General features: G+C 49.8%; 1 protein-coding gene across 1 annotated transcript in view; it reads left to right on the top strand.

Moving 5' to 3' along the window:
* Positions 1-12,536, top strand: part of Wasf2 (WASP family member 2) — a 64,266-nt gene extending 51,730 nt beyond the window's left edge. The window contains exons 5-9 of the mRNA XM_040756426.1: positions 1,071-1,188; positions 2,181-2,311; positions 4,620-4,775; positions 7,108-7,616; positions 8,354-12,536. Coding sequence (XP_040612360.1) covers positions 1,071-1,188; positions 2,181-2,311; positions 4,620-4,775; positions 7,108-7,616; positions 8,354-8,511 — 1,072 coding nt within the window. The 3' untranslated portion in view covers positions 8,512-12,536. The remainder of the gene's footprint in view (positions 1-1,070; positions 1,189-2,180; positions 2,312-4,619; positions 4,776-7,107; positions 7,617-8,353) is intronic.
* The last annotated feature ends 1,417 nt before the right edge of the window (positions 12,537-13,953 follow it).

Here is a 13,953-nt window from a genome sequence, read left to right as displayed (position 1 = left end):
AAATAATATTGAGATAGTTCACCTTTCTAGAATGGTATTTTATTTTTTAGACACAAAATACCAGAACTAGTATCTCCTCTCAGTTATCTAGATTTGGCCTAAGGGGTGTCTCTAACTCAGATCAAGATTTAGTTAATATAGAAATTATTTGTGTCAGAACCTGGAGAGATATTTCAGCAATTAAGAAATATTTGCTACTCTTGCAGAAGACCCAGGTTCAGTTCCCAGCACTCACATCTGGCAACGCACAGCTGCCTGTAACTGTAGCTTCAGGGGATCTGACACACCCTTCTGGCCTTTGTGGGCACCTACACACATGTGTATACACATACACAGAGACACATATACACAAGTGAAAATAAATCTAAGGCATTTTTAAAAGCAAGTATTAATGTTTGATTTAGAAGTATATTCTGGGGGCTGGAGAGATGGCTCAGAGGTTAAGAGCACTGACTGCACTTCCAAGGGTCCTGAGTTCAATTCCCAGCAACCACACGGTGGCTCACAACCATCTACAGTTCAATCTGGTGCCCTCTTCTGGCATGTAGGCAGAACACTGTACATGTAATAAATAAATCTTAAAAAAAAAAAGAAGTATATTCTGGCCAGGTGTTGGTGGCGCATGCCTTTAATCCCAGCACTCGGGAGGCAGAGGCAGGCGGATCTCTGTGAGTTCGAGGCCAGGCTGGACCGACAGCCTCCAAAACAGAGAAACCCTGTCTCGTAAAACCAAAAAAATAAAAAATAAAAAAAAATAAAAGTGCACAGTATCCAGATCTCTTTAGGGAGCTGTCTGTGACCCTGCAGATGATTAGAAATAATCAGAATTCCTGCTGCTCTAGCCTGTTCTTGCCCTGACCATGCAAATTCCTGTAGGGGAATTAAAGGTACGGCAAAGGTTTGTTTGGGGCCATTGTAAACCCCGTGTGGGAGAGGAAATATGCAATCGGTTTGAATGGCTTCCTGAATCCTTAGTGTAAAAACTGCTAACTGGTTGGTGTTTGGAATATTGGATTTGGTTGGGAGCTCATCTGTCTACTGACAGCTACTTGTCTTCATTTCTATCCCAGGGATGATGGAAAAGAGGCACTCAAATTCTACACCAACCCTTCATACTTCTTTGATCTTTGGAAGGAGAAGATGCTGCAGGACACCAAGGATATCATGAAAGAGAAGAGAAAGCATAGGGTGAGGGGAAAGGGGCCTCTGTTCTACACATCAGTAGGCACGATTGTGGAGTGGGGATAAAAAGGAAGCCAGTGTTATGTGAAGTAATTCCAAGTGGCTGCTTGCTTGGATGCCAGGTAAAATTCTTTAAAAAAAAAAAAAAAAAGAGTGTGTCCACACCAAATACCACCAAGATGAGAAAGTATGAATCACACCAAAAATGTGCTTGTTCCCCTGGCACTATTAACAATTGAGTATATTTGCACTGAGTTTTAAAAATTGACTTTTCTATTCACCATTTATTTTTCTTGCAATTTGCACCTGACTCTGCTGGACACTCTGCTAGCCTGGTCCCATCCCTGCCGGTTTTGCAGCTCATTTCTCAGAGACAAGCACCAGGTTCTGCAATATTTGGTTTACAACAGAAGGTTAACCCCTTCACTACTGGGTGGGTGGGGCCAGGGGCGGCCTGGTGTGTAGAGATGCCTCTCTAGGCTCCTGGTGCAGTGTGACCTGTCAGCTTTGACCTTGCAATCCCATCAGCATGGCTGTCAGCAGGCCCAAGAGAGTGCCAGAGGCTAGTGCAGCTGCATGAGCTGGAAAACCCTCCATTGGTTTTGTTCTGTTTGGTTTTTTAACTGTTGCCTTTGTCTGCCCCAGATCTCTAGAGCTGCCAGTCCTCACCCCTTGACTGACCTTTGTGGCACAGCAAATAACAAATAAGTGTTTACTAACAATTAAAACACTTAAAGATGCGAAGCAATTGCCCAGAGAGGTAGCTGAGGCTCCTTTTTGCCAGAGGTGCTTGTGTGTGAGACTGAGCAAATGCTTTGCCTGGGAGGTGGTTTGAATTGATGGCCTCTAGGTCACTGCAAACCTGGTAGTTCTGTAGATTCTGCTGTTACCATGTGTTGTCTAGGCAAATCATCTCATGAGTGTGTGTCCACAATGAATTTTAATGAAGCACTTGGGAAAATGTTTCACAAAGGCTTTTCTGTTCCCTTTCATTATAGAAAGAAAAGAAAGATAATCCGAATAGGGGCAATGTAAACCCACGTAAAATCAAGACACGTAAGGAAGAGTGGGAGAAAATGAAGATGGGACAAGAGTTTGTAGAGTCCAAAGAAAAACTGGGGCCTTCTGGGTAGGTACTGTTTTATAGCATTCTTTGAAGGGGTTGGGGGCCTCAGGACAATAGGCTCAGGAGTGATACCTTCCACACCCTCTGAAATCTAGCTGTAGGGTTTATTTAGGCCAATACAACTGTTAGTCCAGTACTTTTAAGTGCATCCATCTGGTGATTAAAATTTCTAAATAAGTCAGGAGACTCAGCAATTTCAATGAGGTAACTGGAGTGGTCTGAAAGGGAAGGCCATGGCCTCCAGTGCTGTTCCTCTGCCAGAATCCAGTATACCTAAGGTCTCAGAGGAAAGACTGAAGGAGCAAGAAAAATGGTCTTGGGAGGCCTTTGCCTCCCAAGTACACAAGAAGGTTGCACTGAAGGGCTGAGCGAGGGAGGGTGGGGGGTGAGTAGCACGCAAGCCTTGCACTTTACCAAAACAAATTTTCAGCCAGTCTTTGCAGTCTTGGGAGAGAAGCTAGCCAAAGGGACTGAATGCAGACCTCAGAGTCAGTGTGGGAAAGGTTGCTGGGCCACTGTGAGGCTATATATCTCTGTGGGTAGTGGGGGGTGTCATCCTGACCCATTTCCCAATACCAAACCACACTGGAGGTTTAAAGGGGGAGAATGGATTTAAAGCTTGGTTTGATGCTTATCCTGATGTCTGACCCCTGTGACATTCAAAGCCAAGTCACCATGACTGCGTGGCATGAGTGTCACCCTGGCTTTTCCTCTAAAGCATTGCATTCTGGCTGTCAAAGAACCATGCCAGCCCGTACTGGGTGTTGTGGAGTGATAAAAGGAAAGAGTTGAGTTGTTCTTGCTCTTAGGAATAACTCTGCCATGAACATCTTGACTTTTAAGAATCTTGACACTTGTGACACTTGTTCCTCCTGGATTCAGAGGCTTGTTTTTATAAGCGTGATGAAGACAGAGCGAGACAGTGACCTTTCTACAGAGAAACCAATACTAATCTCACTACCCAGTAAGGGGCCATTTCGTTCCACAGTCCCATCCCATTCTGATAGGCACATGGCATAGGTTTAGTGACTGCTAGAGGCCATAATGCTAGCTGTCAAAAATGTGGTCTCCCAACCTGGTCAATGGAGCTAGTTCCAGGACAGCCAAGACTATACAAAGAGATGCATGTCTCACTTGAGACTTGGGTAGTGAGGAGTGGTGCCCTTGCCCCTCGTTTTCCTATTTTCCAGGAGGTTTAGAATTGGCTGTAAGAACATGCTTCTGGGTGAAGCTGTCAAAGAGATGTGCCCAGGTTTTGGGGTTTTTCACAGGAGAGCATCGTCTGACTTGATTATTTTCCTACAAGTCTGTTCCTGGAGCCTGCTTAATGAGCAGAGGAGGGGAAGAGAAGGCAGAGCAGGCCAGCTTTGCTAACTGGTGCCCAGTGTACTTATGATAATATGTAGACTTTCTGCTTGGTGTGTTGATGCTTGTATGAGGTTTTGATGTTCACTCAGGGCCCAGTACTTAAAGATTTCATGCAGCTAGCTCTAGGACCCTGCCTTAAGCAGCCGCTCATCATGTAATAGAGGACATGGCAGAGAAGCCACAGTTGCTGCCACATGGCACCCTGCATTCATCTTTGGCTTGATTTTGCAATCAAATGCACCCTTAGCCTTTGAACACTCCAGGGACTTGCCTACCTCAAAATCAGGCTGTATGCCAGTCACATGTTTGCAGCTAACCTGTGGAAATTGGCTTCATTCTTTGCTGTAAGATTTTGGGATTCAGGTTTAGCTGTACCTAATATTTGGGAGAGCATTTAAAAGAACTGCTGGGGGCCGGGCGTTGGTGGCGCATGCCTTTAATCCCAGCACTCGGGAGGCAGAGGCAGGCGATCTCTGAGTTCGAGGCCGGGCTGGACCGACAGCCTCCAAAACAATGCAGAGAAACCCTGTCTCATAAAAAAAAAAAAGAAAAAAGAACTGCTGGGTTTGATTTTAGACAGACAGACAGATGCACGAACGCACATGTGTGTGCACGCGCACACACATACACACATACACACACAGAGTCTCACTTTGTGGCCCTGACTGGCATGGAACTTGGTATGTATACCACACTAGCCTCATAGTCATGGAGATCACCTGTCTTTAAAGGCACATGCTACCATACCTAGCCTACAGTATAGTTTTGGTGTAACATGGGGAGTCTCCTTGTTTTGTCCCTCCCTAATAACTTTTGTGTCAATGTGATATCTTTTAGTAAGAAAAGAGAGAGCCACTCAAGCTCTGTGTGTTTATACATGTTTTAGTGCTTTGGATGGAACTGGATTCTCTAAATGACCACTTTGACATTGGTATGTTATCAGAGTCTCTTCCACCTTGGTGTACCAGAATGGCAGCATTGGCTCTGTGGAGAATGTGGATGCAGGCAGCTACCCACCACCACCACAGTCAGACTCCACCTCCTCACCTTCTCCTTCCTTCTCTGAAGACAACTTGCCTCCCCCACCAGCAGAATTCAGGTAAATGGCAGAACCTCTCCATCCATCCTGGGTAGAAAAGCACTCAAGGGCAAAGTAAGAGTTCAAAATCTAGATCAGGGCCACTAAAATGACTTCAGGCAAGAGTGTGTAGGTAACAGGAATAAAATTTATCAAGTGTTGGCAGTGTTGTTACCCTGTGTTACAGGTGAGTGATCTGTTGATCACACAAAGGTCAGTGAACTGACGGAAGGTGAGCATCAGCTTTCACAAGCTAGCAGAATGGGGCACCGACTAGACAGCCCTCTCCTGCTTCTCAGCTCACTTCTGTCCTGTTTACCCCTCAGGAAGCGTGAGCTGAGTGTAGTGACTGACACAAGTAATCCCAGTGAAGTTTAAGGCCAGCCTGGACTACATGTGCGTTCCAGGCCATCAGCACTACATAGCAGGGGGAGGGGAACAACACACATGGCAAAGGGGGAAATAAGACTGTGTGACTTCCAGTCTGTCCCTTTGGGGATTTATTTGTTGATGTCTTTGGCCGTTGTGTACAAGTGATTGTCCATTATGGCTAGAAGGGCCTGAGGGTTGTCCAGACTCCTCTGTTCTCTCAGCTCCTTTTTCCTCTCTCTGCCTGAGAAGTGGGCTTTCGAAGATGCTCATTTCTCCCTGGATACTACTCAGCTAGTGGCTGGGTATGTTGAAGGATTCACGTGGAGACCTAAAGCAGTGCTGTCCTCTTCCTCTTTCCCATTCTCAGCTTTCAGATCACTGAGCCCAAATCTCCCTCCAAATCACATTTTTTTTGTTGTTGTAGTTTTGGTTTTTCAAGACAGGGTTTCTCTGTGTAGCCTTGGCTGTTCTGGAACTCTTTCTGTAGATCAGACTGGCTTCAAACTCACAGAGATCTGCCCACCTCAGCCTCCCGAGTGATGGGATTAAAGACACAAGCCATCACTAGCTGGCCCCAAATCAGTTCTTGTGGTGCCTGTCAAGATGTAGCTGAGTCTTGAAGATCTGAGGAAATTTCCCAGATGGGTGCTTCTTTATTTTATCGTTTTGGTGTTTTTTTGTTTTGTTTTGTTTTGGTTTGGTTTGGTTTTCGAGACAGGGTTTCTTTGCATTGTTTTGGAGGCTGTCCTGGAACTTGCTCTGTAGACTAGGCTGGCCTCGAACTCACAGAGATCTGTCTGCCTCTTCCTCCCTAGTGCTGGGATTAATGGTGTGCACCACCAATGCCTGGCTCTTTTTTTGGTTTTTAAGACAGGTTTTCTTTATGAATCCCTAGCTCTCCTGGAACTCTCTGTGTTGACCAAGCTGGCCTCAAACTCAAATAGACCCACCTGCCTCTGTCTCTGGAGTGCTGGGATTAAAGGCATGTGCCCACATTTCTGGTAGGGTACTTTTCTAAGCAGTAGCTCTTAGTGTAGGGCAGGTGAAAGGAATAGGAAAGAAAATCTGTCTTAGAAGTGGTCTGAGACCTTGAAGCTGGAGCCTCTTAGAGATCTGATCTGTAAAGTGAGCTTTCATCCTCTTTCAAACCTGAGTTAAGAGTTAGCTGGGAGCTGAGTGCTGTGGTGGCGGACACCTTTAATCCCAGCACTCAAGAGGCAGGAGGATCTCAGTGAGTTTGAGGCCAGCCAGAGAGAGACATAGTGAGACCCTGTCTTAAATAAAGCCAGTCACGGTGACTCAGGCTCATAATTTTAGCACGAGGTTGGCCAAGACAGGAAATTGTCATGTGTCCTGGGCCAGCCTAGACTACATAAACTCCTATTTCCATTTGGCCAACTCCAAATAGATTTTTGCCCCCACCAAATCCAGTGAGTATTCAGAGCCTAAGAAACAGAACCCACTAGACAGATAGGGCTTGAATTTTTTTATTTGTTTGGGTTTTTTGTTGTTGTTTTTGTCTTTTCTAGACAAGGTTTCTCACTGTGCATCCCAGGCTGGCCTTGAACTTGGGGATGCTTTGCCTCCAAATGCTTGAATTAAAGATGCGCATTCCCACCACCTGGCTTTGAATTTTTGTTCTAGCTCTTCCCTGTATGTATTTAGGTCTAGCTCTGGGCTTAAAATGACAGCTACCCATGGGCCACTCTGTCCAAGAGGGTTCAGGAAAACTAAGGTTAAAGGGACTTAAGAGATGTCTCTGCAGCCTTGCTTGCCAGAGCAGCCCTCTGATATTTCCTTCAGTTTCTGGCCAGACCCCTCCTGTGCTGGAAAGTTCTCTCCCCACAGTGCTGCGCACTTCATCTGTCTGAGCCACAGTGAAAGGAGAGGCAACAAAGAAGGATCTGCGTTATAGATAAGCCTGCCTCTGGGCAAGCTGGCATCATGAAAATTATGGTGACTTGTCTCCTTGGCCTTTTAGCTACCCTGCAGACAACCAAAGAGGATCTGTCTTGGTTGGACCCAAAAGAACCAGCGTGGTCAGCCCAAGTCATCCACCCCCGGCTCCTCCTCTGGGTTCTCCTCCAGGCCCCAAACCAGGCTTTGCCCCGCCACCTGCGCCTCCGCCTCCGCCTCCAATGGGTGTGCCACCTCCACTACCACCTGTAGGGTTTGGGTCCCCTGGGACCCCTCCACCACCATCGCCTCCATCTTTTCCTCCTCACCCTGATTTTGCTGCTCCTCCTCCCCCACCCCCACCACCAGCAACTGACTACCCAATGCCACCACCTCCCTTGTCCCAACCATCTGGAGGTGCTCCCCCCCTTCCCCCCCCTCCTCCACCTCCAGGGCCCCCGCCTCTCCCCTTCAGTAGTGCTGATGCCCAGCCTGCTGCACCACCACCACCTCTTTCTGATGCCGCCAAGCCCAAGTCCTCGTTGCCCGCTGTGAGTGATGCACGTAGTGACCTGCTTTCTGCCATCCGCCAAGGTAATCCCAGTGAGGGGCCAAGGACATGCTCCCTTTCTGAAGCTGGGGTAGGGTACAGGATCTTTACCCTTTCTGGGGAACAGCTTTCGTGGGCAACTGAGAGATTAGGACCTCAGAGGCAGGGGCGGGGCCTCTCTGAGGATACTGAGATTAAGAACCCTTTCTATATTTGCTAAACGTGAATTATGTTTAAGCTGGGATCTTGGAATTCCTTGAAATGAGCATCTTGTGTATGTTTGCATACATAGTTTTCTTGGGGAAAGATCCCCAGAAGAAAATGAGTCCCTGTCCCAGTGGCAACTTTTCAGCAGGACTGTGTTGCAACTGTCTTCTCTACTCTCTCCCCCCCTCCCTTCTCTCCCAGCCACCAACTCCCCCTCCTCTACCAACTCATTCTCAGTCTCTGTCTCTCTCTCCCTGTCTCTCATTGGTCCCAAGGGTTTGCTGTGCTTTGTCCTGTTGGTGATCTTACAAGCCCTACTGTAGCTAGGGACTTGGAGCAGTCTGAGCGATTGCCTGACAGGGTATGGTGGTAGTCCACCGTCAGAAGCCTGGTGAGAAAAGGGCCGCAAAGATGCCCATAACCCAGGGATGTGGCTTCGTAAAATCTGTCTCTTCCGCAGGAGGCCTTTCTGTCCTTTACAGCCCTGTCCTGATCATCGGCCATTACCCACGCTCATTCTTGAGGGTTCCTAGACTAAGGCTGTGCTTCTTAACTCTGCTCCCTCTCCCACCAGGGTTTCAGCTTCGAAGGGTTGAAGAGCAGCGGGAGCAAGAGAAGCGTGATGTAGTGGGCAATGATGTGGCCACCATCCTGTCACGGCGAATTGCTGTTGAGTACAGCGACTCGGAAGATGATTCCTCTGAATTTGATGAAGACGACTGGTCGGATTAACTTCCTGCCTGCTGTCCACATTCCTTTTCCTGTCCTTCCTGCCTGCCTTCTTTGATACCAACTGTACCAGTCTCATGGGGGGAAGAAAGGGAGGACAGACGGTTCAAGGCCAAAGCCTTCGTGGAGCAACCAAAGATCTAGCAGTCTCCCTCCAAATCACCATGTACTTCCCTTTCCCTGGCTGTGAGCTCTTGAGAGTCCATAGCGGAGCTGATCCCTCTTCCCCTCAAGTGGCTTTTAACTATTGAAAGGAAGGAAGGAAAAACCCTACAGCAGATCCCTTTGGTTGGGTTTCAACTGGAGATAGTGCCTTCCCCTAATAACCCTTTTAACACATGGCCTTCATCAAAACTCTTACGTTCAGTTACTCCAAATAATGCTATCTGTCTCCTGGTCTTAAACAATGGGGACGGCCTGTGTGGACAAAACTGGTCCCTTTTCTATACCCTGAGAGTACAGGGTAGGCCAAGTGCCCTGGCAGCTAGACTGCCACCTCTGTTCCACACTCAGTCCTCTGCAGCCGGTGAGGCTGCCTCTCCTCAGCCCTGTCTGGATGTCTTTGGTCCAGAAGGCATTAGACCTCTAAAGAATGTCTCACTCCTTTGCCGAGAAGTGATGCTGGGGCTGTTGCCTTCCTCCCATGCTCCCTCTTAGTGAGTGTGGTGTCCAGGTGTCCTTTGTGTGTCCCTCCCTCACCCCATGTGCCTTTAGACTGCACAGCCCAGTTTTAACCTCTGATATTGATGACCAAACTAGCCCTGGCACACAGGGACCTGGGCCTCTGCTGACTTGTCAGGAGCAAAACTTGAAGGTGTGGCCCGCAGGACTGGAAGAGAATGGAATACCTTGGGTCCTGCACTTCCAGGATGCTAAGGCCAAGAAGAGAAGTGACTGTCTCTCAAGGTCACAGATAGTGATAGAGCAAGAGCCCAGGCTTCCTGTTTTCCAAGTCACCTGTGTTTCCTGGGACCAAATAATGAGCACCTGCTGGAGTCAGGGCGAAGCAGCCCTGGCTGCTGCCCCAGACCTCCCGACGGCAGGGGTCTCCTTTGGAGGGCGAAGCAGCCTGTGCCAGCCCCACGAGTGCGGCTTTGACACTCACAACCTCTCTTGAGGCCGCGTATCCCCCTTCTGTCTCAGTCAGTCAGTCGTGTGGCTCTGGAGCTGTGCTGGGGACAGTAGAGGGGAGGGTGGGGCAGCCAGCCTCGGCAGGTGCGGTTTTCAGTTCACTGCAGCTCCCTGGCCCTTTTGTCTCCCCAGTTTCAGCATAGGTTTTGCCAGCTGTGGAGACTTTGGTCCCTCAGGCTGGTGGCCGCAGCAGGTACCTGCCTGGGGGGGGGGGGCTGGCAGCCATGGAGAAGACTGAAAGGCAGGGAGGACGGGGTCTTCCTGGCTCCCGCCTCACTGTGTATGGTGATGTAGACCCTTTACCCTCCCTTCCCAGAACTAATACACAGGTGCTATTGTTCAGGAAAAAAAAAAACTGATCAGCTCTGGCCAACAGCAAGGTTTCTTCTCTCTGCCCCAACTATTGTGTGGCCTCTTGTGCTGAGATCGGCTTCTCTGGCTTCCGAGCCTGAAACAAAGAGAAGCAGGATCTGTCTCTACCCAGCACAGCAAATGGTTGTAGTAATTGCCAAAGCCCTCATAAAGCCCTCCGGCTTGAGGAGAGTGCAATCACTGCTGCCTGCGCTGCCTGAGCGCCTCCCCTCTGCCTCCTCTCTTGAACTGGAGGTAGTGAGCTCGCAGGTGCCAGCAGGCCCTCCTGCTGTGGCTACTCCAGAGTGCACTGTCTGTCCCGTCCCCTCCCCCACCCCATGTCTGGCACAGGACTTGGCACTCCATGCTGTGCGTGTTCCCACCCTGTGTCTTAGAAGCTGAAGGTGCTTTCATCAGAACCTTAAAATGGCTGTTGACCCCGACTGCAGCCTGGCAGGGGCTGGAGAGGCAGGGGAGGGCAGTGGTCCTTCCAAATAGAAGTCCTGGGGCCTGGCCAGGACAGGGTTTGTGCCTAATGGTTTTGACTAAATTACTCCCCTCCTCCTGCTCTCCGGGAAAGGGAAGCCAGAGCCACTCACTGTGGTTCTGTTCCGACCTTGAAGGGGCGGTGTTGGCCTGGCTTCTGGAATGGATGGAGTCCACCAGGAAAGACTGGGGGCGGGAGGAGATGGGGAGGGGCCCTGTCTGCCGAAGGTAGGATTAGATCATTAGCTCAGTGACCTCCTAGGGTTTCGATGTGCTGTGTTCTCATCCTACAGCTGGTTTGGTAATGATCTGCAAGTCCCGGAGAGCAACGGCACAGCTCTGCCTGACGCTCTCATTAAAATCCATGCAGCCAAGCTCTGCGCTGCTTTGTAGCAGCGGCCTTGTGGAGCCTCCTCAGCTTGGGGGGCTGGGGGCCCAGTCAGTAGAGAGGTCCTCTATGCTCTACTTAGGCGTATGTGTACAGAAAAATTAAAACATGCTTCTTTAAACCCCGAGATCTTTAAAATAAGAAAGGACCCAGTGCAGATAGGTATGTTTACAGAATCCTGTAATTGTAGAATACAAAGTTTAGTGATTATTTAAACTGGGCTAAGGCTGGTAAGAATATAAAGCAGTGTCCCATAAGGACTCTTAAGTGCTGACGACAAGGAGCCACCTCCCTTCCTGGTCTGCCTGGCCCAGGGGGCCTGCCCCCATTCCTGTGGCCCAAGGGCCCAGCTTGCAGTCAGTAGTGTCAGAAGTGACTTGTGGCTTTGCCTTGGTCGTGAGATGATTTCATTCCAAGGGTGGGGGTAGGGGGATCCCTTGGAGGCTCAGAGCAGCTGGCCCAAGCTCCAGCTCGCCTCCAGTGGAAGAGCGAGCGCCCTCAGAAACGACCCTGGCCAATGTCACCGCAGAGCTGAGGCAGTGTTGTCAGGGCTAATGTGAAATCTCTTCCCGTGGCGCCGATCCTCCGACTCCACAGCGCCAGCTTGGACAGATTGAGGTCTCTGTGGCTTTGGTGACCCTGCTTAAGCATTCCCACCGTGTCCCTGCTCTGCACTAGGGCTGCCTCTGCTGCAGCCCCTTACTTGACCTCAGGGCCTGGGGAGGGAGGCAGTGTACCAGGGCCAGGCGCTCTGATTCAGAAGCTGTGTCAGCTTCTTGGGGGGCATCAAGCTTTGAACTTGGCTGGTGCCCATCTGACCTGGGACCAGGTGTTGCAGAGAGACCTGCCTCCTGCACTTCCTGCCTCGTTCACTTTAATAGTGAAGGCCGGGAACAGTTCTGTTACCATATTAACTTTATTCAGTTAATTCACTTGAGAAACTAACCAATTTTTACTTTCTGCCTAGAATGTTGTACACATAGGAGAGAAAGCTATCATGCTCCCAAAGTGCCTTGTTTTCTCTGATATAAATATATTTATAAGGACATATTCCAGTAGGTTCTCGGGTGTGTTTCCCGTATCAAGATTTTGTGAGCTAATATATTGTGGAATTACTGTCTGAAAATAGACCCTGTCTCCTAAAGGTTGGGAAGGGGGCATCTGAGTGATGAGATGAAGCCACCCTCACAGTGGCCCTTTTTTTCTGCCCTTCCCATACCAGTTAAAGAACACCCACAGGCTGGATGATCCCAGCCCTTGGGAAGCAGAGGCAGGCCGGTCTGTGAGTTCAAGGCCAGCCTGGCCTACAAAGCAAGTTCCAGGACAGCCAGGACTGTTACACAGGGAAACCCTGTCTCTAAACAAATAAAAATAACAGCCACTTTTTTTGTTGTTTTTAAGAGTGTTTGAGGTAGACCAGGCTGGCCTTGAACTTGCAACATACCTGAAACTGGCCTCGAAATCCTGATCCCTTTGCCTTAGCCTCCTGAGTGCACAAATTATAGACATTTCGCACCTGGCTAGGACAACCAAAAAAAATTTTTTTAAGTTTCAAGTCTGGTTTTATTTGCTTCTCTGTCAGGCTCATTGTGTGTGCCACGTTTGTACTCCAGTGACCTGAAGGTTCCATGTAACTTTTATGTAATAAACACATGCATAGTTTAAATGCCAACATTTTCAATAATTTGATAAAGTCTTCATAGCCACTCAGTCACCTCTGGGGTGTGTGTGTGTGTGTGTTTCATGGGAGGAGGGCCACAGGTGGGCGAGGGGTCCAGCAGGGGTAGGCTCCAAGAGCAGGAGGCTTCTAGCTGGTTTGTGGGCACAGGGCCCTTGTGAGGACACCCTAGAGCTGGCTGCCCGCAGCTCCTTGCACCAGGAGAGGTGCACACCCTGAATGCCGATGCTGCCTCCCAACATCTGGCGGGCATCTTGTCTGCCTCTCAGACCCAAGCAACTTACCTTAAATAGAACGGTTTACAATGGAATCCGATAAAAAAAAAAAAAAGGTTTAGGCTGTTCCACGCCCTCTCTTGCTTGCCTGAGGAAGAATGAGGGGGCTGGGTTTGCATTCTGACCCCCCAGAGTGACCTGCCCCAAAAGCAAGGGTTGTTTAGAACACAGTGCTGTAGTTACTGTCCCTGGGGGTAATTTATGAGCAGACACCCAGTTCTGGGCCCAGCTGACACAGTGGGGTGGCTCCGGGGAGATGAGAGGGACCAGGGTTGGAGGTACAGTGGGTCACCACGCCTGCTGTTTGCAGAGAGTCACCCACGGGCGTCCCGGGAGAGGGGGCAGAAGTTTTGAATTGTCAGCAAGTGCTGTGCCAGCCTCTCTGAGCTCATCGCTGGAGGTGGGGTGCCGGGGAGGGGGCGCGGAGCCCCTCGCTCCCCTCCCGTGCGGCCTGTGTTTAGTCAGCACTTGGCTGCAGGAGCTGGTGACTGACAGGCAGCCAGCCGCCTGCCCTGGCAGAAGACAAAATGGTGTCGGAGCCGCCCTTGGAGGGACTGGAAGGAAGGAGTGTTCTGGGAAACTGGAGGCCCGCGCCTGGATGCCGGCTCCGCTGCTGCCACTTGGAAGCCCTGACCCTGTGCGAATCGTTTCACCTCCTGGAATTATTCATCTTAAGGAAAATGGGCATTTACTGGGCGCCCACTACCTGCGGTGGGCAGCACGTGCGTAGTTTTGATCTTTAAAGGCATGAGTCCCCCCATTTGAGAGGTGAAGTGAGTTGCCTACACCCTGCCTGCCATGCCATTTCCACTGGGGACTGCCGAAGGTCTTCTCGGCCTCACCCACTCCTCCCCTGCACAGTTTTACAGGTGCAATAGCAGGTGAGGGTTATTTTTGCTCTTTGAAGTCAAGCAAGCTTGACTGAGGGCCCAGCCATTTTCGACCTTTGGATCGGAAGTAGCCTGTGCCCTTGGCTACTTAGGAACAACGTGGGTTCCCTCGGTATGGGCTCCATGTGGGTGTACCTTGCCCTGTTCACACATGCACATGTTCGTTTACACACATTTTCCGTGAGCGGCACACAGTCTGAGCCCAGGAATACAAGCACACATGTGTGCAGAGCTCTGCTCTTGTGC

Source organism: Mesocricetus auratus, unplaced genomic scaffold, assembly GCF_017639785.1.
Source record: "Mesocricetus auratus isolate SY011 unplaced genomic scaffold, BCM_Maur_2.0 Super-Scaffold_100014, whole genome shotgun sequence".
Taxonomy (NCBI): Eukaryota; Metazoa; Chordata; class Mammalia; order Rodentia; family Cricetidae; genus Mesocricetus; species Mesocricetus auratus.
The sequence above is the reverse complement of the archived record's forward strand: the minus strand, read 5'-3'. Positions and strand labels throughout refer to the sequence as shown.